At 31.7% G+C, this 24,845-nt stretch overlaps 2 protein-coding genes across 3 annotated transcripts; one reads left to right on the forward strand and one right to left on the reverse strand.

Moving 5' to 3' along the window:
- On the reverse strand, positions 361–2,457 carry LOC109352458 (NADH dehydrogenase [ubiquinone] 1 alpha subcomplex subunit 13-B-like). The gene is made up of 3 exons (XM_019594456.1): positions 2,159–2,457; positions 819–890; positions 361–703 (listed from the first exon to the last, which is right to left on the reverse strand). Exons 1-3 carry the CDS (start codon positions 2,371–2,373, stop codon positions 559–561), a joined length of 432 nt encoding a protein of 143 aa, XP_019450001.1. The 5' UTR covers positions 2,374–2,457; the 3' UTR covers positions 361–558.
- Positions 2,418–23,464, forward strand: LOC109352457 (chaperonin CPN60-2, mitochondrial-like). 2 transcript variants are annotated; one of them, XM_019594455.1, is made up of 19 exons: positions 2,418–2,427; positions 18,980–19,053; positions 19,334–19,358; positions 19,450–19,584; positions 19,871–20,030; positions 20,244–20,419; positions 20,530–20,625; positions 20,933–21,037; positions 21,170–21,256; positions 21,332–21,421; positions 21,519–21,599; positions 21,694–21,762; positions 21,967–22,044; positions 22,134–22,229; positions 22,336–22,435; positions 22,513–22,616; positions 22,736–22,841; positions 22,968–23,046; positions 23,128–23,464. In XM_019594455.1, the coding sequence occupies exons 2-19, from the start codon at positions 19,016–19,018 to the stop codon at positions 23,240–23,242; spliced, it is 1,740 nt and encodes a 579-aa protein (XP_019450000.1). In that variant the 5' UTR covers positions 2,418–2,427; positions 18,980–19,015; the 3' UTR covers positions 23,243–23,464. The 2 variants fall into 2 exon arrangements, with proteins under 2 accessions (XP_019450000.1, XP_019449999.1); XM_019594454.1 differs by lacking the exon at positions 2,418–2,427 and having other exon boundaries at positions 18,859–19,053.

Below are 24,845 nucleotides of genomic sequence, written 5' to 3' on the forward strand. Positions count from 1 at the left end.
AACAAGCATGCATATGTCATCTAGCATTTCAAGTTCACTTATGAGTCCCAGTACTCAACTAAATACCCCACTCCACTCTACACCTCCCAAATCACTTACGGCCAAATAGGTGTGAAAATTGTTGGGACCCTTTCCTACCCAATGAAGTTGCCACCTTATTCTGCCAGAAATTCAATATGAACTCCCTAAAGACAAAACTAGAGATACTAGCAAAAACAGAAGTTCCAGACTATGTTACACCCATTGCCTCTTCTCTCTTGATTTTGGCACTGATTTATATTTCCTCACCGACTACTGAAGTGTGTAAAATGTTATATATGTCAACATTGGGAATTCATCCTAATTTACATGACAGAGATGGGGGAATGGTTATTAAATTGATAAAATGAAGTACCAATTACAAATTAAAATAGAATAAAATACATCGCTGATTAAAATTCGGCGAAGCAATTACAAAGGCTCCATATACAGCTTTATTTCAGAGATAGGCAAAGTATCATATGACATAAACAGCAGACAGGAAGAATACAATTCGCAGCAGTGATGGCTGAAATAACATCACCAAACTTCAGGGCGCAACTCACCACTTGCTGGGGGCATCCATCTCCCAGAGTGATACACACTTTCACCTACTTTCCAGCCGGGAACATCCTTCATCACTTCTGCCTCATACTCGAGATATTTATGCCACTCTCTTACAAATCTAGACAACAAAAGAAACAAAATGGTGGAGATGTTTAATCGTTAGCACTTAGCACAGTGACTTTTACAATTCACGTGATGATATAGCTTTATAGCAAGCATCTTAAACTTGATACCTCTCATCTTCTTCAGCTTGGAGCACAGGCAGTATAGCTCGACGGGCAGCATATTTTTCTTCCTTAATTACCCTATAGAAAATGAAACATTTTGACACATCAATTTTAACATTTCAGTGGGAAATCGAAATAAACTTTTGAGGTCTGGTCGTTCCACAAACAACTAAATGCTTTTCAACGACCCCTCCCAAAAAAGATCAGGGAATGATGCTTTGAAATTTCTGAGATTGTCATAATAGGAAGTAAATAATTAAGAATATGATATTTTTTCATTGCCACTTTCCACCAAGAATCTGCAATAAATTATATTCCCTTGAGTATTAACTTATTCCTCACAAGCAAATAATAAGAGAATAACATGTTTGCATCATCATTTTTAATCATATTAACTTGCAAGAGAGTGCAGACTTTTTGCTCTCAGCAAAGTCCACAGTGAGCCAAAGATTTATCTTTCAAAAATAGGATAACCAAGAACAAGTACTGCCACAAACTGTGACTTGAATGAGATAAATCTGAATCTGTTGCAATTAATATGCTTAGTCAATATATCAATTTTCCTATAATAAATTCTTTCATCTTTCACACCTTAATTCCCAATCAGAAACATAACCAAGAGCAAAACAACAAACAAGAAATCACATTATGATGTGACTGATCAATTAAGCATACTGTCTTAATAAAGACAAGCAAAAAATATCAAAACAGATCGCCCATCAGCTAGCTATTCCAAATCATAAATAAATGAAAATGTGAAGTGAATTAGTGAACAACTTATTCAAAAGCTTCTCTTGACACCTTATAGTTGATGCCTTTATGAACAAAGCACACATACCTTGAGCATAAAAATAATAGGTGTCACAAGAACTTGTATGAATCAGTTGTTCAAATAATATTGCACTCAATAAGGACCCATTTGCATAGGATTTTTTTTCTTCAAAACAACACTTCCTTTTTATTAAAAAACACTTCTAAGTTCTAACATTATTACTTATCTGGTTGGGTTTTATTAAAACCATTTATCCAAAAAGAAATAAAACTGAAAATCAGCTTCCAGTAAAAGCTGAATTTCTCAGTTCCTCAAATATCATTTTTTACGAAAATCAGTTTTGCAGAATCAATTTTCTTCATAATCATAAACTGGCTCCTAAATCAATAGCTAAACTTTAACCCTATCCGAATGAAACCTGGTTTAGTTCAGGAATCAGGATTTGTAATTAGAAATCGACACTCAACATTTCGAAAACCATATCCAAAAACATAATCAATCGAAAAACATAGAATCAATTAAAATCGATATTAACAAAAATAACCGAAATTGAAGAGAGAGAGAGAGAGAGAACCTTCGGATCTTGTTACCCTGTCCAACCTGATACATGCCCCAGGAAAAAGCGCCAAAGGTAGCAAGGAACATAGCGACGGCGCTGGGGCCAGTATTAGGGATCCGGCGAGCGAACCGTACCGGAGCGAAGCCGCCAGGTGGTGGACCATCCTGAAGAACCGGCATGTCCTTGATGCTGGCCATTCCTGGCTTCTTCCTTATCAATGACTCAGTCATTTTCGTTGATCGATGAGTTTCGTGGTTCTGATTCTACTTCTCTTTTCTGCTTCTTCGCACAACAAGTATTTGTTGCAGAGTGAGATAGGGATTCGGGTCCCACTATTTCGTTATGGGTTAGAAGTGGTTGTGTTTGTTTATGGGCTTGATTCAGATGCAGGCTAAGGCCCACTGCCCTATATTAATTCATGATAGTATGAACCAAGTTTATGTATTGCTTGAGGAAATATTATCGAGAAAATATGTATCTAATGAAAATGTAAGAATTTTTAAATTATCACTACATTATTTATCATTTATATTTAATTATTATTTACTCTTAAATAAAATAAAAGTATACAAATAAATCATAAATGACATATTAATTATGTATATATCTTTTACAATCATAATGGATAGATATTAAACTCAAATTTTATGTGGGATTAAATAAATTTGTATCACTTTTTTCTCTACAACCATCATTATCAGTGCATATATTTGTGTGTAAAATTAATGGTGGTTCATAAGTAGAGGTGTCAAAACAGGCTACCCGGACGGGTTCGAGATAGCCCACATCGAATTCAGGCAAAATCGAATGGGGCTAAAAAGTTCGGATACAATTTATGCATGTCAAATTATAGTTCAAACTCACCCTAAGCGGGTTGAAGGTTGTGGCGGTCCGACCAGCATAATATTAAAAAAATTATTAAAATTTAACTTTAATCTATTTAAAATATATATATATATATATATATATATATATATATTTATAATTTGATATTAGTATATATCTTTTTTAACACACTTCCTATGCCTAATACAACCAAACTTATAGATCTAAATTCAGTCATATAAATACCGTACCATTATGGCCATTTCGACCAGAAAACTAGTGAATCGGACTCTTAACCAGTACGGTATGGATGTTGAATTGACCAAGTATCAAAACTGGTTATAAATCGGTCAAAACTGGTGAACCGATTGGAATTTGACTAAACCGGCTGGTTTATACACACATTTTTTAAAAAAAACTTAAAAACTCATTACACAGTGACCCCTCTTTCCAACACTTCAAGACACATGCTTTCAATGCATACGTAGATTACACTGTTTGGTTCCTAATATTGGAGTAAAATCTCAGTGACATTTGTGTAATCTTGGAGTAAACAGTCTAAAGGTAAGATTTGGTGCAAAAATGGAACCTCGATATGAGACAATTTTGACTTCTTGGTGTTAAATGTTAAAACTCCAAATTTATTTGTTTTGTAGGGTGAGTTATGAACTTGTGTCATTTATTTATATTCTGCGTTTGTTAAATGATAATTTTAGATTGAATTTTTAAAGACTGAAAGTTGTTTGTTTATGTGAATTTTGAGTATATTATGAGTATGGTTATAAAATTGAGTATCTACCTATTTGAAATTTTTTTTGTTAAAGGTTTATATATATAAATATAAGCAGATATGTCTAGTTTAACCGTCATGTAGTTTAATTCCTGAACCACCGGTTGAACCATTGTATCATTATACCAGTACCATGGTCAGGTTGATAACTAGTACAATTTCAACAATACTGGATCCAATGCTTTGTGTTTGAGTTTTTTTCCCCCACATGTATCCTCATACTGGAGGATATCATGTCCGAGTTGGGAACACTTTGTGTTTGAGTTAAGATATGATGTCAAGTTCATGTATATAATTTTTAATATAACTCATTTATTAAATCTTTCATTTCCATTGGTCTCTAACACAATATAATTTGGACTTCAATATGATATATAAACATTTAGACACTATGAAAATATTATCCTTTGTATACTTTTTATCAACACTTTTATTATTAACGATTATAGTAAATTTGGTTGTGTGGAGTCTCTATGATAAAAAATCATGTTACCTTTTAGTTTTGTTGAAAAAGTTATTTTATTCATTATATTTTTGTTGTAGAAGTTAAATCTAATTAGATATACAATTAAGAAAGAAAAAGTGAAATCTATATGGTTTAATGTCTTATAATTTGATACATTATTTTTTATTGGACTTAAAAAGATATTATGCAAAATAAGAAAAATAATATAATGGTTAACTTTACAACATTATTATAATTTATAAATATTTATGTTATAGACATTACTCTATTTTTTATTCAAAGTTCATAACATAATATTTATTATCTATTTTTTATATTATAAGTTGTTTTGTAAAAGAATATTCACCCAAGGCTTATTATCAAGCTAAAGGTCCTAAAAAGGATTAAAAAAAGGTAAGGAAAAACAGATATTTTGTGCCCGACCGAGTAAGTCCGGTCCGAGCCCGGTTTTCATATAGCATGATCGGACCGGGCTAAAAAGCCCAAATTCAATAAAAAGTGTCTAAAATGATACCCAAACTCTAAACTTTCAGGTTTTGATGGGCTAGCCCGACCCATTTTGACATCTCTATTCATAAGTACTTAAAATGTCAAACTCAAATTTAATATACTTTAATTTATGTCCAACAATTAAATTATTTGTTGGTAATTATATAATGTTAGAATCAATAAATGACTTAAATAAACAATAATGGATGAATTGTAATTTTATTAAATTATTTTAATACATTTTGGAGATGATTAAATATAGGAAGACAATTGGATATCAAATATAAAAAAATGTATTTTATATAAAAAACTGATAATATCATAAATATGTCGGAATCTTGTATTTTTATATTAAATTGTCATTACTAAAATAGAATAAAACATTTGAACTTGTGATATTATTCATATATTTGTTATTTGATAGAATTAATAAGTTTTTGAAAATGTTTAAGTGAATAACAAAAGGGCTAAAAAAACTTGTTGTTTGGTATAACAAAAGTTGGATTGTAGTTTTTCCATTAAGTTCTTAGAAATTATCATTGAAATACTTATCAATATAATATGTATCAAAACTTATATCATCATTATTATTTCCTAGATGATAAGAAACATAGTACAAAGGGAAGTAAAGACATAGTAAAATGTAAAAAACTAATTTCGGTCGTTACAAAATGTATCAATAACTATAAGGAAATGTTGCTTAAATACATAAAAGAGAAGAGTGATTTCATAATGAAATTCTATATACAAATTTACAAATGTACGATATATTATAGGTAATGTATAATTAATTGAGACTAAATTACACTAACACTCATTAAAGTTTAACGTAAAATCATATTGATAACTCATTCTCTTCTTTAAAAGATTACACTAATCTCCTATGTCGAGGTAATAAGTATAATATATGTATATGAATTATGGGTGATTTCTGTAGATATAAAAAACATTTGTGGTTTGTGTAGATGCAAAAAAATGATAGTGGTTTTTGTAAATGTAAAATTAACACTTCTATCATAATAGGCTAATAAATTTGCGATAAAAAATTGTTTTTTTTTAAATTAGTAATTATTTGATCCTCATTGGTAATTAATATAATTTTGTTGACTGTGAATATTTAATAAAGTGTACCCAATCAATTAAATATTAAATATTTTTATGAATATTAAAAATGTCATGAATATTCATTTTCTTCTTCAAATTATGATTTGAAGATGTGATACATGGATTCTATTTGCTAAATTTACCAATTTAAAACATTAAAAATCTTTATCGTGATTACTAATTAACAGAAAAAATGATAAACCCTTTTGTCATGGTTATTAAAATATTAAATAAATTGTAATAAAGTTTGAGGAAAGGTCTATAATGACCATGTTAAAAAAGTGATAATGATAATAAAGGCATTTATTAAATTAATGTAGAATAATGAATATCAAATCAAATAAATAAAAATATTTTTTTGTTAATTAATTTCAAATTAAAAATCTTTTAATATCAAATCATATTAATGATGAATACTAACTACTGTTGGTTCAAATGTTACATGTTTGATTCCCCTTAAGCAAGGTCTCGGGTTTGAGTCTTCCGGATGGAAAAATATCCGCTAGTAGAGTTAGCCCCATATACATGTGGATATTCTCGCTTCGGACAGGATTGCCTCCAATGCGAGGATATTTGTGAGAAACCAAAAAATATTAAGGATGACTGAATCGTCTTGATGATTAATTTCTTTTCAACAACTCGTCATTTGAATTGTCATGATATATCACTGTTACTAAAATACATCCAACCAATCAAAATAGTTTTCTACTCATAACTATGTAATCTTGTTCTACTTATTGCAATTATGGACAGGTAGGACTAAAATAGATTTTTGTCATACTCAAAAATAAAAAATAAAATACATTTTTATCCTTTGAAAATGAATAATTAAAAGAAATAACTAAATAAACCCGAGTATGTATTCATGTCAATGCAATTAATCAAGGAATCATCTTAGTTAGGACATACATGATGCTAACACATTTTCAGGTCTGTAATTGACTTTTGAAATTTAAATATCTAAACTACATACCAACACTTTCCAAAATTAAGCAAAAATAATGTTTCTACATTTTATCCACAAAAACATAGTGGCAATTTCATATATGTGAAATATGGCAGTAACACACATATACATTCGCGTAGTATTCAAACTCTTTAAAATGCAATCAAATTGGGCATTTTATATAAACATTCGGGCAACACCTATTTTACTCGATTTTTTTAGTTCTTTCAGTTATTTTAGCTCGAATTGAGGTGTGGAAACAACGAAGAAATGTTAGAGGAACTAATTTATGCTCATTGAAGAGTTAATTTCTTCTCCTATGAGCTTTATTTCTCTTTCTATCATGTTGTTTAGTTATCATGACAATTATAGCTAAATTTTCTTCTTCTTGGGATTGGATGTAATATTAACTTGATGTATAACTTTGATTTGAATTATGCTTATTCCTTATGCTTTAATTCTTATGAGTTTGAGGGAAAAACCACTTATAAGAATCAAAGCATACCTTTTTTGTGCTTATGCTTTTTATACACTTTATTTAGTTACCATGACAAAATGTGTTTAATGCTTACTTAAGATGTATGCCTTTTTTGTATGATTTTGTGATGGGAATGCATGGAGAAATTCTCTTTCTAAGTTCTCAATATAATAGCTTATCACATTGGTATAATTGTTAGACATAAATTTACATCAATTTGTTACATTTTGCATGTTGTTGATATAATTGCTAGACATAGGGCTATTTTAATAACTAAATAACTCTCAAATTTGTTAACATAGTTGCTAGACATAAATGTGTGTTAATTATTCATAAATCTTCATCTTGTTAGTGTAGTTGTTAGAAATAGAGCTATACTAATAAAATAATAATATAGCTAAGACATTAACAATCAATATTATTGAAGTGTTGCGCTAAAATCTCAATTTCACAAGTATTATTAGTAGATTTAGGGTTGTATTTTGTGGATCATGGTTCTTTATCTTGTGAGTATAGTTGTGAATCATAGAACTTTACTCATAGGATATTAATTCGACAAAGACAATAGCGGTTAATACCATTGAAGTTCCATTGTTTGCAAAAGAATCATAGTTGATGAATAGGTGTTATTGAATCAAATGTATGGATAAGGAATAATAAAGTATAATATCAACATCTTTATTCTGATAGTTTAATCCAACCATTTAGTTATTAGCATAACCAAATCAATCAATCTTATAAAAATCAACTTGGTGCATGTTTGGTATGGATTAAAATTTTGATTTTTTGCTTATTTTTTACAAATAAGCTTAAAATATAAATTATGTATGTTTGATAACCAAATAAAATTATAAAATCAACTTATTTTTTGAACAAATAAGCCAAAAGTAGAAGCTCCAAAATCATGTGCTGATTTATTTCCAGTTAACTTATTTTTTTTCAATTTTTCCACTTCCCAATTTACCCCATCATAAGTGTATCTCTCTCCTCTTTTTACTCTTCCACTAAACTCCATAACTCTCCATATCATTAGTTCATCACCACCAAACTCCATAAACTTGACATTTGTGTATTATTTATTTTGTGAATTTTGTAAGTCATTTTTAACAACTTCTATTTATTTGTGTGTCTCTGTCATATGGTTTTTCAATATTGATATTGGTTTTTATAGTAAAAATATATATGATGGTAAATATTAAAAAAAATAGTGTAAAAAAAACAAAATAATCATAACAAAAACAAATAACTTCATACATTTTTCTGTAATTTACTATGTAAAAAAATAATCTTTCTACCTTACCGAAATAAAATAGATTAGTTTATATTCAATTTTCAACTAAGATACCCATATTATAATCTCAAAGTTTATAAACTAATTTATATTTATTTGTGACAACCAAATTTAGTAATTTAATTGACCAAGTTATTGATTAGTAAATATGAGTCCAACGTTGTTGCAAAAGAAAAATTTATGAGCTTCGGATCCAAATAACTTTATAGCTAGTTGTCAAACATAACCAAATAAACCTAGGAATAACTTTAGTAGGATAAATCTATTAATGGATTATTTAATGATATTTATTCATTAATCATTAATAATCACACTTAAGTGATAAAGGAAAATCTTCATGTTTTACTTATGACTAAATGTGAGGTTTTACCTTTTTATATATTAAGCTTCTAAACTATTATACTCCATAGATTTTGTTGGATAAGGGGAATCTTGACCCAAAAGAATATTTGCTATGATTATGTTGTTTCATCCCTTACTTTAGTTTCATGTCATTTTTAGGTGGCTTCCACGCATATTTTGGTTTATGGAACCCAATTTAAAATTATAAAATATATTAAGTGATGTAACTGTAACATTGTGATTGTGGTGTTTTTTACAACTAAATTACCTTAAAATTATGGGGTAACATCAAATTACAATTTTTTATTGCATCAACAATATTTAGGTTGTGTAAGACCACACTAGGTCACATTTGGGTCACATCATATCAAATTCAAAATCGTTTTTAAGCACAATAAAATTTACACCACAACAATCACAATTACAATGACTATTACTGTAATTCAAAAACTGATGAACAACTACTCATATGCTTTAGGGACAAACCATGTTCCACTCCATTATTTTCCTCAATACATTCCTTTTGTTTAACTTTATGATTATTTATGGCTGACTCTCATGACAACCATCTTTAAAGAGATCAATTCGTCTATAAAATAAGTAAAGCATATGGAGACTCTCTCAATAATTAAGTGTTCCATTTAGAAAACATGAAGAATAGTTCAAATTACGAGCCTTTATATATTGTCAGACTTATTGCTTCAATTTAGATAATGAAAAATTATTTCGCTTTTATGGTTGGAACTTTAGGGTATTCTTTAAAAAAAGAACCAAAAGATGATTCCTAAAGTTGAGACTAAAATAAATGTATAAATCAATACTTTCATAAATTTTATTATGGTTCTCTCACATTTTATTTTTTTAGGTTTTGGATAGAAAGAGTATGATTTTATCTTTTCATCTATGAAATAAACAATTATACACTAAGTCACATTAATAATATTTTTCATTGTAAATTAAAAATAAATACTAATTAAATTTTTAAGAAATATAATATTAATAGTAAATATATAATTGGGAAAAGTGCATACAAACAACATCAACTTTACGTCTTTTGCAAATAGACACTATGAACTATTTTTTATTTATAATTACTTCTTAAACTTTATTTGTTTATGAAATTGGTTCCTACATAAAGATAATATTAAATTAGGAAAAAAAATGTTTAATTCTAAAAAAATATACATGATTGATGTCAAGTGCATTGCAACGTAAGAATCATGCCTTTAAATCTAGCAAGATTTTCTTGTGTACATGTGCACCAATAGAAGTTAAGCGTACAGATACGCTGATGAATTAGTCACAAGCAAGTCTATTAAAATAAAACTACAGTTAAATGACAGTTTAGTTGTAACCTGCAAGCTATACTTCTCAATTTCACAGATTCCAGTTAAATAACATACTCAAGATGCAACATAAAATAGAAAGAAAAAACGATTATCATTAACGTATAACTTAATGTTGCATTTCAGATCATAACAAGGTGCATGAGAATAAATAAATCAAGTTCAAACAAGTTGCACAACTATTGTAGGAGGTGAATTGATTGTCATACAAAATTAATTTAAAATTAGTTTTACAGAGGGACCAATTTCAGCAACAAATAGAGTTTAAGGGTTAATTAGAAAGAAAAATTAGTTTATAGTACTTATCTGCAAAAGCCATATAGTTTATAGGGGGTTTGTGAAATTTTCCTTATATAATTTTATCAATGATTAAATATGTATATTTTATTAAAGTGTCTAAAAATAAGATTGAACTAAAATTGAAATATTATTTAAAAAATTAGTTAATATTTAAACGTAAGCTACTTTAACGTTGATAAAAGCACATACGCAAATAGTATTTGTAGGTCGATGGGTGACTGATAATGTTGGGTAGGGAGATATATTTGGAGATAAATAAGAAATATAATAATATTTAGATGATTGTGAAAGAAATGGAGCAAACATATCAAGATAAAAAAGAGAGGACATACTTGTCAAGATAAATAAAAGGCAACACAATTGTTGCTCATTTTCTTCCACACAAGGGAGAAGACAAGTTTTTTTATATATGACCCCTACATTTTTCCTCTATCCTCCTTATTTATCGCTTGCACCAAATGCGAGAATTCTCTCTTCAATCTCTCTTTCCTTCTTAAATCACTTCTACAAAACAAGATATTAGTGAAATGTACTTTTTCACTAACAAGTTGTTGGTCTAGTGATGTAAAGCTCCACTAGATCCATATAATGACCAAAAGGTCATTGGTTCAATTATTGGGAGCAACGCTTATTGGAAGGGAAAATGTTGGGAACAAGCGACCAATTAAATAATAAAAGAGATTAGGTAATAGAGAATAACACAAGAGATTTGGTAACGAGGTTCGGCTAATTGTGTCCACGTCTCTGAAAGCGTTGAGAGACTATCACCATGTATTAGAGAATTAGGATCTGTGTTTAGCTATTGTTCTCCTTGTTACATTAGGTTTACATAACATAAATATATAGCCCTCTACCCCAACCCCTTTACATCAACGCAAACTCATAACTTGTATGGCTGTTATTTAGAGGGTATGAGTCATTGTACAACAATCTCCATCTTGGCAAATATCATCAATCTCCATCTTCCGTCGTTGTATTACATGCGCTCCATAGTCCATCATTAATGAATGTTCAACAATCCCAGACAATACCTGAACTTGTCCATGGTAACCGACTTGGTTAACATATTAGTTGCATTTTCTAAAGTGTGGACCTTCTACAATAGTATCTGCCCATAAGCTACCAACTCTCTGTTATGAAATCTCACATTAATATGTTTAGTCCTAGCATGATACACCTGGTTCTTGGGCAAGAAGATAACACTCTAACTGTCAAAATGCAGCGGAATTCTACCTTGTTCAATGCCTAATTCATTCAACAGCCCCATAAACCATATGACTTGCTTAGAAGCTTCATCAACTACCATGTACTCTGCTTCAGTTGTGGACATAATAACAACAAACTGAACTAATGATCTCCACATAATTGGTCTACCTACAAGGGTGAAGACAAACCCGATTGTGAACCTTCTATCATTTAAGTCTCATGCATAGTCTAAATCAACATAACCAACAATTGAAGACTTACTATGTTGGCTGCCAAACATGATACTGAGACGTATAGTCCCCTTCAAATATCTGAAAATTCATTTGATTACTTCCCAATGTTACTTCCCTATTTTTGACATATACTTGCATACTTGACTAACTGTTTGTGCCAAGTCTGGTCTAGCACAAACCATATCATACATCAAACAACCCACTACACTAGCATATAGAACATTTGACATGTATTTCTTCTATTCCTCTATCTTTGGACACTGATCTAGGGAAAACTTGGAGTGATTTACCAATGGAGTGCTCACTACTTTAGAATTTCTCATATCAAATCTCTCTACGACCTTTCTAACATAACTTTGTTGGGAGAACCATAGTTTTCTAGCTTCCCTATTCTCATGAATCACCACCCCGAGAATATTCCTAGCAACCCCTAAATCTTTCTCATAAAACTCCTTACCTAGCATGACTTTCAGCTAATTGATATCACTCAAATGATTAGTAGCAATCAACATATCGTAAAAAAAATGTAGAAAAATAAAATAGACATCACCAAGGCTTCTCACAGAAACACAACAATCATACTCATAGCACTTGTAACCAAACTTCAACATATAAGTGCAAAACCTCTTGTACCATTGTCTAGGAGACCGCTTCAACCCATATAGAGACTTCTTCAACTTGCAAACCAAGTGACTCTATCCAGCTGCATTGAATTCTTCTAGTAATGTCATATAAATTTTCTCCTCTAATTCACTATGGAGAAAGACAATCTTCACATCCATCTATTATAAGTGTATATCTGGCTAGCTAACAAGGCAAACACTGCCCTCATAGAAGTGTGTCTCACTACTGGGGAGAAAATCTCATTGTAGTCGATCCCCTTCTGTTATGACTACCCTTTTGCCAAAAACAAGACGAGCCTTGAACTTTCCCTCTTCTTTTTCTGATATTGTTGGCTTCCTTTTGTACACCCATTTGCACTCAACTGCATGCTTGTTTGGGGGCAATGTGACAAGCTCCTAAGTTTGACTCTTGTGTAAAGACTTCATCTCCTCCATCATGACACCTATCCATTGTTTCTTCTCCTAGTTGTTTATAACATCTTGAAAGCTATATGGATCTCTGGAACTGATATGGAGAGCAATTGAAGTCATATCCTCAAAGCCACATCTCTTTGGAAGTTCGATAAGACGTCTACCCTTGTCTTTAGCAAGTAGATACTCATGCAATCCTAAACTCCCCGCCTAAGAATCATCATGTTCTTAACTTGAACTAGTATATGATTTCTTACCTTTATTCACCTAAGTTGTTTCGTTATTTATTGAAATCATATTTAATCCCAAAGTCTCTCCATTTGGCCTGGGCACCTCTTTCAAAACTGACTATTTTAGCATGGAATCTTCATCAAACACTGCATCTTTGCTTAACACCATTTTTCTATAAACTGGATCCTAGAACTTGAACCCCTTCACACTTTTGGTATATCCAATGAAGGTACACCTCTTTGACTTGTGATCAAGTTTAGATCATTCATCACTAGGTTCATGTACATAAGTAGGATAATCAAATATGTGTAACATATTATAATTAATTGGGTTACCTATCCATACTTCTTCTACAAATTTATATTCAATGAAGCCCGTGGTGATTTATTGATGACAAAACATATCATACTAAGTGTCTCAACCCAAAATCCTTTGGAAAGTCTAGTATCCACTCTCATACATTTGGCTCTCTCTATTTAAGAGTTCTATTCATCCTCTCTGCAACACCATTCCACCGAGGAGTCTTCTTCACTAAAAAGTGCATATGAATGCCATATTTCCCACAAAATTTCTTAAATTGCGAGTCTTTGTACTCCACACTATTGTCTGACCTCATATATTTGATTTTTCTATCAGTCTCGCTCTCTACCTCTACCTTCCAAACCTTGAACTTGGCAAAGACTTCTGACTTATGCTTTAGAAAATATACCCAGACCTTGTTACAAAAGTCATCAACGAAAGTAACAAAATACTTAGAACTTCATATGGATGGTTCTTGAGTGGGTCCCCACACATCAGTGTGGACACAGTCTAGAATGCTCAAGTCATATGTTTGACCAACCTTGAAACTAACTCATGTCTGTTTCCCAAGCTCACAATACCTTCACAAAACTAGCTTGAATTTGCCGACTCCCCTCAACATTCCTCTTTTCCATAGTTTTGTCATACCACACACACTAGTATGATCCAAATGCATGTTCCATAATTTTGTAGCATCATGGTCTGAATTTACTCAAATCTCTTCAACCACTCCAACAACTATTCTCCCTAACAACTTGTAAGTGTTCTCAGTTGTCCTCTTACCCTTCATAATAGTTAGAGTTGAAAGTCTAATGTGTCAAGAGAGCACTTAAGCTTGCCTATGTTTTGATGAAGACAAAGAACTTAGTGAAAGCTTAAAGACAACTCAACAAATCAACATGCCAAAGATTCAAGAGCTTTATGTCTAAACTAAAGTCTTAGACGTGTCTTAGTTATTGAGTCTAGGTTAGGTAAACCTAGATGCAAATCTCACAGTCTAAAAACTATCATATCATTTACATGAGACATGCCATCTAGTTTATTATATGTTCATGCATTAATCATACATGTTATTTGTGCATTTTAGGCATAACATAAAAGGTAAAACATGTATAGTTGATAAGCATAACATATAGGTAGTTTACCAATTAACATCTTAACTGAAAATATGCCAGCTAATCGATTAAGTGAAAGCTTTAATCGATTAACGTGAAAACAATTTTTAACAGTTTCAACAGATAACTGAAAAATAGATTTCAGTTACTCTCTAACAGTCCGTTAATCGATTAACAGGCAACATAATCGATTAACTGGGTGCAAAACTGATTTTCTATATAAACTGTATTTTCAACAGATTTCATATACGAATTAATACATTCATTCATTCATATTAGAATTGTTAAGTTGCATTTTTCGTATTCTTTGCATGTCATATAGCCAGAGAGAATTGCATATGAGATTAGAGTGAGATAGTATTATGCTTATGGATTAACATGTCATCCATTGCATATTATCAAATGTGTTCATCATCTTATCTTGTTCTTGCATGATTCTTTCATTACTGTTTAGAGATTTCTTAAGGATAGAAATTACATGTTCTTCATGATTCTGATCTTATATATATTCATAGTAATTGTGAGATTTGTATAAGGTTTATAGTTTGTTCTTTCTTGTAATATTTGAGCTATTTTGTGTTTCACATTACTCTGTTTTATGTGTTGTTTGTGTAACAAGGAAAGTCGTCTCTTGGTATCGTACCACCAATGAGATCAAAGAGTCTTCACAAAGACTTGGAGGTCTTGAGTTTAGAACATACTCTTGGTTAGGGCTGGATCGTAGGAAAGGTTTTCCTAGGCGATTGGGTAAGGTCAAACTAAGGTAGAGGTTCTCGGAATTCAAGAAGGTAGCGTTTAAGGCCTTGTGTGTATGTAAGATACATTGACTTCAATTTTAGTAAAGAAAATCTCCCAGATCAAAGGTGAGGACTGGATGTAGTTTTATAGAGACCGCAAAATGAACCAGTATAAAAACCTTGTTGTAGGTTGTTTCTTTTCCTTATCTCTTTACTATTTTAAGTAGCTTTTAATTGCCTATTGTAGCTGATATTTTGAATATAATATTACTGCCAAATAAAGATCATTTGTGTTCAAATATATCTGCTATATCATTTATGTATAATCTGTAATTTGCTGTGTAATTGAGTCATTCAATAACTGCTAATTCTGTGCGACTTAATCGATTAAGTCATAGCTTTAATCGATTAACTGAGTGATTTTCCAGAATAGGGCTTTGATGCAAATAGTGGTAAGTGGGAACCATGACACCTATTCAACCCCCTTCTAAGTGTATTATATCACTGATACCTAACAAGATTACATTTGCATACTCAAAGAATATCATTGTCTCCATCATCTCTATAGCTAAATCCTTTGGCATGCAATGTCCCCAAAGGAATCAAATTATTCTTCAAATCTGGTATGTGCCTAACCCCACATAAAGTCTTCACTACACCATCATTCGCCACAATTTTGATTTCTCTCATGCCAATAATTTCACATGCTTTATTATTTCTGAGATACATGAAACCAAAATTTCATGCCCTGTACGTGGTGAACCATTCTCTGTTTGGCATCATGTGGTGGGAACAACCAGTGTCAAGTATCCACTTCATTTGCATTATGATTTGATGATACAAATAGTAGATCAATTTCACTATTGTAACCAGTCATATTTATGTGCAACATTTGTAGATGTAGATACTCCATCTTTTCCTACGGCTTGCTAGGACTCCATTCATTAGGACAATATTTTTTGTAATGCTCGATTTGTTTACACTTAAAGCACTTTATTGGTGTTCTATCCTTGGAATTTGATAATTTCCTTTTGGAAGGACCTCCTCTGCCTTGTCTCCTCCATGCGCTTGACTCTCTTTCACATAGACCATCACCTTGAGACCCTTCCCCTACATTCTGTCTTCTTTGAGTGTGAGACAAAAGTGCAGATATGATCTCATCCAGTTTGATTGAATATTTCTCGTACGTCAATGTTGTCACCAAGTGTTCATAGAAGAAATATGGTAAAGAACACAATAATATTACTGTTTTGTCCTCATAATCAAACTTCACATCAAGTTTTTGTAAGTCATTGATCACTTGATTAAAATTGTTGAGATGTTGTTGCAAATTAGTATCCTCGTGTATCTTCAGGCCATAAAGTCTCTCTTTTTCAAATACAACTTATTTGTTAAAGACTTGGACATGAATCGATTCTCTAATGTCTCACATACCTTTGTTGGTGATGTCAAATTCATAACATGATACATCACATTATCTGATAGACATAGTTGTATGGTTCCCGCAGCCTTCTCCTTCAACTCTTCCCAATCTAGTTGACCTATACAATCTAGTTTATTCTCACACAACGCTTTTGATAGACGTTGTTGAGCCAACACATCCTTAACCCCCCTTTGCCACAATCAGAAATTATTAGTTCCATCAAACTTCCCCACCTCGAATTTGACACCTGGGTTAAGAGCCAACTGATACCAATTGTTGGGAACAAGCGAACAATCAAATAGTAAAATAGATTAAGGAAAAGAGAATAACACAAGAGATTTGGTAACGAGGTTCGACTAATTGTGTCTACATCCATGGAAGTATTGAGAGGCTATCACTATGTATTAGAAAATTATGGTTTGTGTTACATTAGGTTTACATAACATAAATATATAGCCCTCTACCCAACCCATTTACATCAGCCTGTACCCATAACTTGTATTGCTATTATCTACAAAATATTAGTCATTGCACAACATCAACCACACACCTCAAAAAAGATTAATTCCTTACTCGTGATAAAATATTGATTATAATACCAAAAAAATACATATTTTCTATCGTATATACATATTTTCTATCGCATATACATATTTTGAGTTATTGATTGTCTATATCCTCCCCACCACCTTCATTCATATCTTTATTCTTACTTACATGTGAAATGAGCTTGTATAAGAGAAACGAATTACATTATTGACTCTTTTTACACGTTTAGTTTGAGATGCTCCTATTAAAAAAAAACCTCTTCTTGCAAATGGTTACTCATTATATTAGCCTTTGTTTGGTATGGTACAATTATAGTAGAGAGAAAAAAGTAAGAGAGATTGAAGAGAAAGTGGTGATTTCTTCCATTTGGTTGTGAAGAGAGAAATAGAGGAGAAAGTAAAAATGTGTGAGACCCACTATAATTTCTATCACCTCTAATTTGGTGAGAAAGTGAAGAGAGAATGGTGATTTTGTAAGCGATGTCAAAAATATCTTTCAAAATTTTCTACTTGTTTGTTTTAAAAGTGTAATATCTATGTAGTGATAGTGTAAAGATTTATACACAATCAGTATATTAAAAATGATAATTATAAATGAATGATAAATGATATAATGACAATGCAGAGTATATTAAAAATGATAATTATAAATAAATGATAAATGATATAGTGACAATGCATAAGACTCTTTCATAGTTAGTATATATAACTTTTTTTCTTTTTAAATACTAGTAACTAGTAAGTAATAACATGCATAACTTTTGTAGATATAAAAATATTAATTAAAAACAATTTAAATTATAATAAAATATATAGAATGAAATTTATAATTTAAAGTTATAAACTTTATTTATAATTAATATTAAAACAATAATTTTCCACTCTTTTCTTTAGTTAGGGATATTCTTGTCATTTAAAGTATAACATTATCTCTTTTATCACTTTTTATTCGATCAAACAAAAGACTAAGAGACAAAAGTACTTATTTCTCTTTCTTTTCTTTCATTTTTCTTTTATACCAAACATTATAAAAATCTACTATATTTCTCTTCATTCTCTATCTCTCCACTCTCTTTCTCATAGACCACTAATATAAATAATTTAAAATTTGTATAGTAAAGAATTATTGTATAAATATATCATCATTTCCATTCATTTAATATGGACTTTCTAGTTATAGAGAGGAATTGAGTTCATTATTATATAACTTCATTGGGCTGTTATTTTTTTTTATTACTATCAAATATATTATTTTACATAAATAATTAATAGTTTTTAGTTTTGTGTCCTTTAACAAGTGTTGCTTTTGATTATCTCTTAAAGATCTAGAGTAATCTTATATCATTATACTAACACTTTTTTTATTTCAACTAACTAACTGATTTTTAGACGAATACAATAGTACTTAAGCACCTCTAAAATTAAATAAAACTTACATTAAAGCAAAATTAAACTCCATAAAAAATAGTTGCATGCAATTTCGTGTGTAACAAGACCAGAGGATATATTAATTTGAGAAATCCAGCTCAGCACAAACCCCTAAATCTCTATAAACCCTAAAACCCGATTCTTCTAGACCCTTCTCCTCTGTTTCAAAAACCCACCACCTCTATCCAATCCCCATTCATTTTCTCACTCTCTCATCCATTCCCCATTACCCATTCAATCATGTATCGTTTTGCTTCAAACCTCGCCTCTAAAGCTAGGTCAGTAATTCCCCAACCCCACTCAACTTTCTCTGTTTTTCAGAGATAAAAAGTGTTTTCTATTTGTAATTGTTAATTTGATCTTCTGGGTCACTGAGAAAATTTTGAAAAATGCATCAAAATTGATTTTTTCACTATTATTGTTTGGGGTATTTGTGTTCTAGATCCTGACATGCTTGTTGGTTCCTTATTTGTGTGTTTCATTGTTTTGAAGCTAAGACATTATTTGGACTAATGCATTTGTTCTGACTGTAAATTGATCTTGTTCTTTTTGTTGCAGGGTTGCTAGGAACATTAGCCAACAGGTGAAACACCAATGCCTTGAATTGGATGAAGTTAGATCTTCATTATCTGTTTTGTATCTAACTCTCTGGTTCATTTTGTTGTTTGATGTAGGTGGGTGGAAGTAGGTTGAATTGGAGCAGGAACTATGCGGCCAAAGAGATTAAATTTGGCGTCGAGGCTCGGGCTTTGTTGCTTAAGGGTGTTGAAGATCTTGCCGATGCGGTCAAAGTAACCATGGGTCCTAAGGTAACCAGTGGATCCTTTATTTATTTTTTAAGATTGATTGGTTATTGGTAATCCTCATAAGAATTTAGATATATGGTTGTTGATCCGTAATGTTTGTTAAGCCGATTCCTTGTCTGCTTTATGTGGAAAGCACCACTATTCAGACTGCATTATTAAAATTGTTAATGCTGTTTTGTTTCTTGACTTAATTTTGTGTATATATGATCCCATCCTTGAATAGGTATAGTTTGTGTGACTGTAAATTTGTAATTGTTGATGTCAATTTTTTATTTTATTTTATGTTTAGGGGCGCAATGTGGTGATTGAGCAAAGTTGGGGGGCTCCAAAAGTGACCAAAGATGGAGTAACTGTTGCGAAGAGCATTGAATTCAATGATAAAATTAAGAATATTGGTGCCAGTCTTGTAAAGCAGGTTGCAAATGCTACCAATGATGTGGCCGGTGATGGTAAGCCGTCCCTTGACTACTTTGTTAGTTACATTATGCTGGACAGCACAGTTCTGTGATTGTTGGAAATTGGTTTTGTTTTCATCTTAGAACATGGTATACAATATAAATGTCAAAAAAACCAAATACTGACATTTGGCATGTCGATATTATGCAATTATTTCGTTAGATTACTGTGACAAAATAGTGAAGGTGCTTTCAAATGTTTGACAGGAACCACATGTGCTACTGTCCTTACACAAGCAATATTCACCGAAGGCTGCAAGTCAGTTGCCGCTGGAATGAACGCAATGGACTTGAGGCGTGGTATTACTCTGGCTGTTGATGCCGTGGTAACGAACTTGAAAAGCAGGGCACGGATGATTAGCACATCCGAAGAAATAGCTCAGGTCTGTTCTGTCGATCAAACTTTGTCAGAGCCTCTATTGGCTTATTGCAGGAGACATCAATAATGACTCTGAATTTTAACTAACTTTTCTATCTTAAATTTCATTGGTAGGTTGGGACCATATCAGCTAATGGGGATAGAGAAATTGGTGAGTTAATTGCAAAAGCTATGGAGAAAGTTGGCAAAGAGGGAGTAATCACTATTGCAGTAAGTTTTTATTTGATCAGCATATGATATTTGTTTTCCCCCTTCAGCTTTACTTTCTTTGTGGCCAGAGGCGGTAGGGGTGGGTTTTGTTTGATATTACTATCTTATTAATGTAATGTTCCTTGAGGCTTCTTCTGAAGTATTATTCTCTTTCCCTGTTTCCTTTTATTTTTCATGCGTTATTCTAAGTTACATGTGCACTGTCCACTATGTAGTTGTTTCCTAGCCTTCCCTTTATGGCTTTATCCAAAACTCCAAAGTTATCATGCCTTTCTTCAGCTTCTGATACAGTATTGAATTATTTCAGGATGGTAAGACTTTGGACAATGAGTTGGAAGTCGTTGAAGGAATGAAGCTTGACAGGGGATACATATCTCCTTATTTCATAACAAACCAGAAGAACCAGAAATGTGTATGTTATCTCTTTTTCTATATAACACACAACTATAGAAAATTTTCCAAAGGATTTTATGAAATGTTGTGGTAATGAATCTCTCTTGTTTTTATTTATAATAATTAACAATGTTGTTTGTTGTGCCAATAGGAACTCGAGGATCCTCTCATTCTGATTCATGAGAAGAAAATTTCAAGTATACAATCTATAGTTAAAGTATTGGAGTTGGCTTTGAAGGTGAGTGTCTCATTCACTTTCTTTTGCACTTGACTTTTAAAATATTGATATTGACTGACACATACTTATCTCCAGAGACAAAGACCTTTATTGATTGTAGCCGAGGATGTGGAAAGTGATGCACTGGCAACTCTTATTCTAAATAAGCTCCGTGCAGGGATTAAGGTTTGTTTGGCCCACCTTTATTTTTAGGTGTCAGGTTCTATAAAATTTGGGTTACTGGTTTTGCTGATTTGATGTCATATCTGGTGCTTGGCTATAGGTCTGTGCTATTAAAGCCCCTGGATTTGGTGAAAACAGGAAATCAGGCCTCCAAGATCTTGCAGTTCTTACAGGAGGAGTTGTAAGTTTTCCGTTCTCTATATGGTTATTAGTACCTACTACATAGAAGCTTATCTTGTGAACATGTTAATGATACATTCCCTTTTTTAAATTAGCTTATCACTGAAGAGCTTGGCCTGAATCTTGAGAAAGTGGATTTGGATACACTTGGTACTTGCAAAAAGGTAAGCCTTTATCACATTTTATACCATTTGAATCAACTGTAGAATTTTGGTATACTTTGTTGGGTTAATGTTGATTTTCCTTGAGTAACAGCTTGTGCTTATGCTTGGAATAAGTTTTCATTGCATTCTTCGCTGTACTTGGTCTGATAAGATATAAGGTGGAATGCGGACAAGTAACTATGGTTGATATTCTTAATGCTTCAGGTAACAGTTTCTAAGGATGACACTGTCATTCTTGATGGAGCAGCTGACAAGAAAGCCCTTGAGGAAAGATGTGAGCAGGTAAGAATTGATTGCCTATTAGATTTGGTTTATCATGGTTCAATGACTGTTCCGGCTATTTAATGATGCATCTGAATTTTGATAAACAGATTAGGTCAGCAATTGAAAATAGCACTTCAGATTATGACAAGGAAAAGTTACAGGAAAGATTAGCCAAGCTTTCCGGGGGTGTTGCAGTGCTTAAGGTATGAATACTTAATCCCATCCTTGCTGTGAAGGGTTTTTCCTGGCTAAACACCCTGACAAGATTTTGCAATCACTAAATTAACATTTGAAACTGCCCTTCTGCAGATTGGAGGTGCCAGTGAGGCTGAAGTTGGCGAGAAGAAGGATAGAGTGACCGATGCCTTGAATGCAACAAAGGCGGCTGTAGAGGAGGGCATAGTACCAGGTAAATTTTCAACGCTGGCAGTTTTATAGTTATTTTTGCAACTCCAAATCAGGTCTAACTTTAATATGGTTTCACAGGTGGTGGTGTTGCTCTTCTCTATGCATCAAAAGAGTTGGACAAACTTCAAACTGCCAACTTTGATCAAAAGATTGGTGTTCAGATTATCCAAAATGCCTTGAAGGTAAGTGCTTTATGTAATGATTATGGACTGGATTCTAGTTTAGGACCCAAGATAGCTTAGTTGAATTGAAATATTGGCTGGTCACTCTTACACTACTTGATCCCGATTTTTTTTTGCAGACACCTGTTCACATAATTGCATCAAATGCGGGAGTTGAGGGTGCTGTTGTCGTTGGCAAACTATGGGAACAAGATAACCATGATCTTGGTTATGATGCAGCCAAAGGTCAGTTTTCCTTTTCTCTTTTCTTGTTTCTGTCTAATTTCCAAAGGTCTTCTTAAAGAGGTTAGAATATATCTTACCATTGACCGATCCGAAATCATATTTGTTTTTCTCTGGCTTCACATTCAGGTGAATATGTTGATATGGTTAAAGCTGGAATCATAGACCCATTGAAGGTGATTAGGACAGCCTTAGTCGATGCAGCCAGGTAAAAAAGTCAACAAATATTCAGTTATAAATTTAGTTAGTTTTATAATGCAGTTTATGCTTATGAGTTATTTTTGTGCAGTGTGTCATCTTTGATGACAACAACTGAAGCTGTTATTGCTGAACTTCCAAAGGATGAAAAATCTGCACCAGCTATTCCACAAGGCATGGGTGGAATGGGTGGCATGGATTTTTAATCAGATTGTAACTTTTGATAGGACTTTGAATACAGAGAGTGTTGCTGAACCCATTTATAGTGTTTTTGTTTCAATTGCTAATTGTTGTGAGTAGGCATCAATGAATCAGTGAGTAAGTGATTGATTGAAGATGTAGGAAAAGAAAATGCAACTTGCAATAATTCCAGTAGCAAGATGTTTGGAACAATGTTCAAGGAATTTGGGCATTGACATTTTAATTATGACTTTTGAAAATGAAAAGTTTCAATTTTATATATCAATTTCATCGAATTACATTTCAACTGAAAATTCTAAATCCTAATTTATATTTTCCCCAAAATAAAGAGTTTGAACGTTAACTTATACAAACATACAATTTTTACACATAATTATGTTAAGAAATAAATTTGTTTATTAGTCTTGAAATGATTATTTGAATGTATAATATAATTATTTCATTATTTATCTCTTCTAAAAATATATTTTATTTTATTTTTTGAATTTGATATGTTGTGGCCAAACAACGGAGTAGAGATCGGAATTGAACTTGAAATTCCAACTTCATGTTCTAATAATTCTGTATTCAATGCAAACATAGAGTTACAATTCTAAATTAATTGTAATATGGAATTGAAGTTCAAATTAAAATAGAATCCCAAAGTACAATTATAATGTCATGCGTCAAATGGTTTCACAGTTTGATTTATTTTCGCTAGTGTATTAAGATAGCTTAGTTATTAAAATAGGATGGACTCTCTAAGTTCTATTTTATATTTTGACAGAATTGAACAGGACGTGAGTTATAATGTGCAATTTGGGTTTCACCATAAGGAAACAGAACAAAATTGGCTGTGTAACTAATGGTAATATTTGGTATGCAAACACTATGAAATTGGAAGCTGTTATATTAAGGCTTAGAATCCATTTGGTATGATACAAAAAAGAGAATTCGTAGATTAAGTTTAATACAAGTTTAAGGAAGGTTTCAATCTTAAATTTAAGGGTGAAAACAAGTCAGGTTAGACTTTGCCTTAAACAGACCCAACCTATATCGAATATAGAAGTCTGGGTCTGACCTATTAGTTTGTTTAAAAAAATTTCAAAGCCTAGACCTAACATGTTTAAAAGTCTGACCTAACATGTTAGCCTGTTTAAAAGTTTGTTATACTATATGCTCATAAAATAGGCTACCATGTCTACATTTTAATGGGCTTATAAGCTTATTTTTAGTTAGACCCATCTAATTATAATAATTAAATTATATTTTTACATACATTTTTATATTAATATTACGTATATATAATAATATTGCTTATATTAAAATAATATAATTTTAACATTCTTATATAATATAACTACATAGGCCGGTCTGTTAGGTTTAATAGGCCTTTTGGGTGGCTAAACTTAAGCTAAATAGATTTTTTAGAAAGTCTGAGTCTGACATGTTCGTGAAAAAAGCCTAACATAATCTAACCTATTATAGACTAAGTAATAGGTTCTTGATAGGCGGCCGAACCTTCCTTAACTTTGGACAATGTACACAACTCATTTTAATATGATAAGCCTTGTCTTCATTTTGTTAATATGTCTCATACAATGCAGTAACTGAAGAATATATGAAGTG

Source organism: Lupinus angustifolius, chromosome LG07 (genome assembly GCF_001865875.1).
Source record: "Lupinus angustifolius cultivar Tanjil chromosome LG07, LupAngTanjil_v1.0, whole genome shotgun sequence".
NCBI lineage: Eukaryota > Viridiplantae > Streptophyta > Magnoliopsida > Fabales > Fabaceae > Lupinus > Lupinus angustifolius.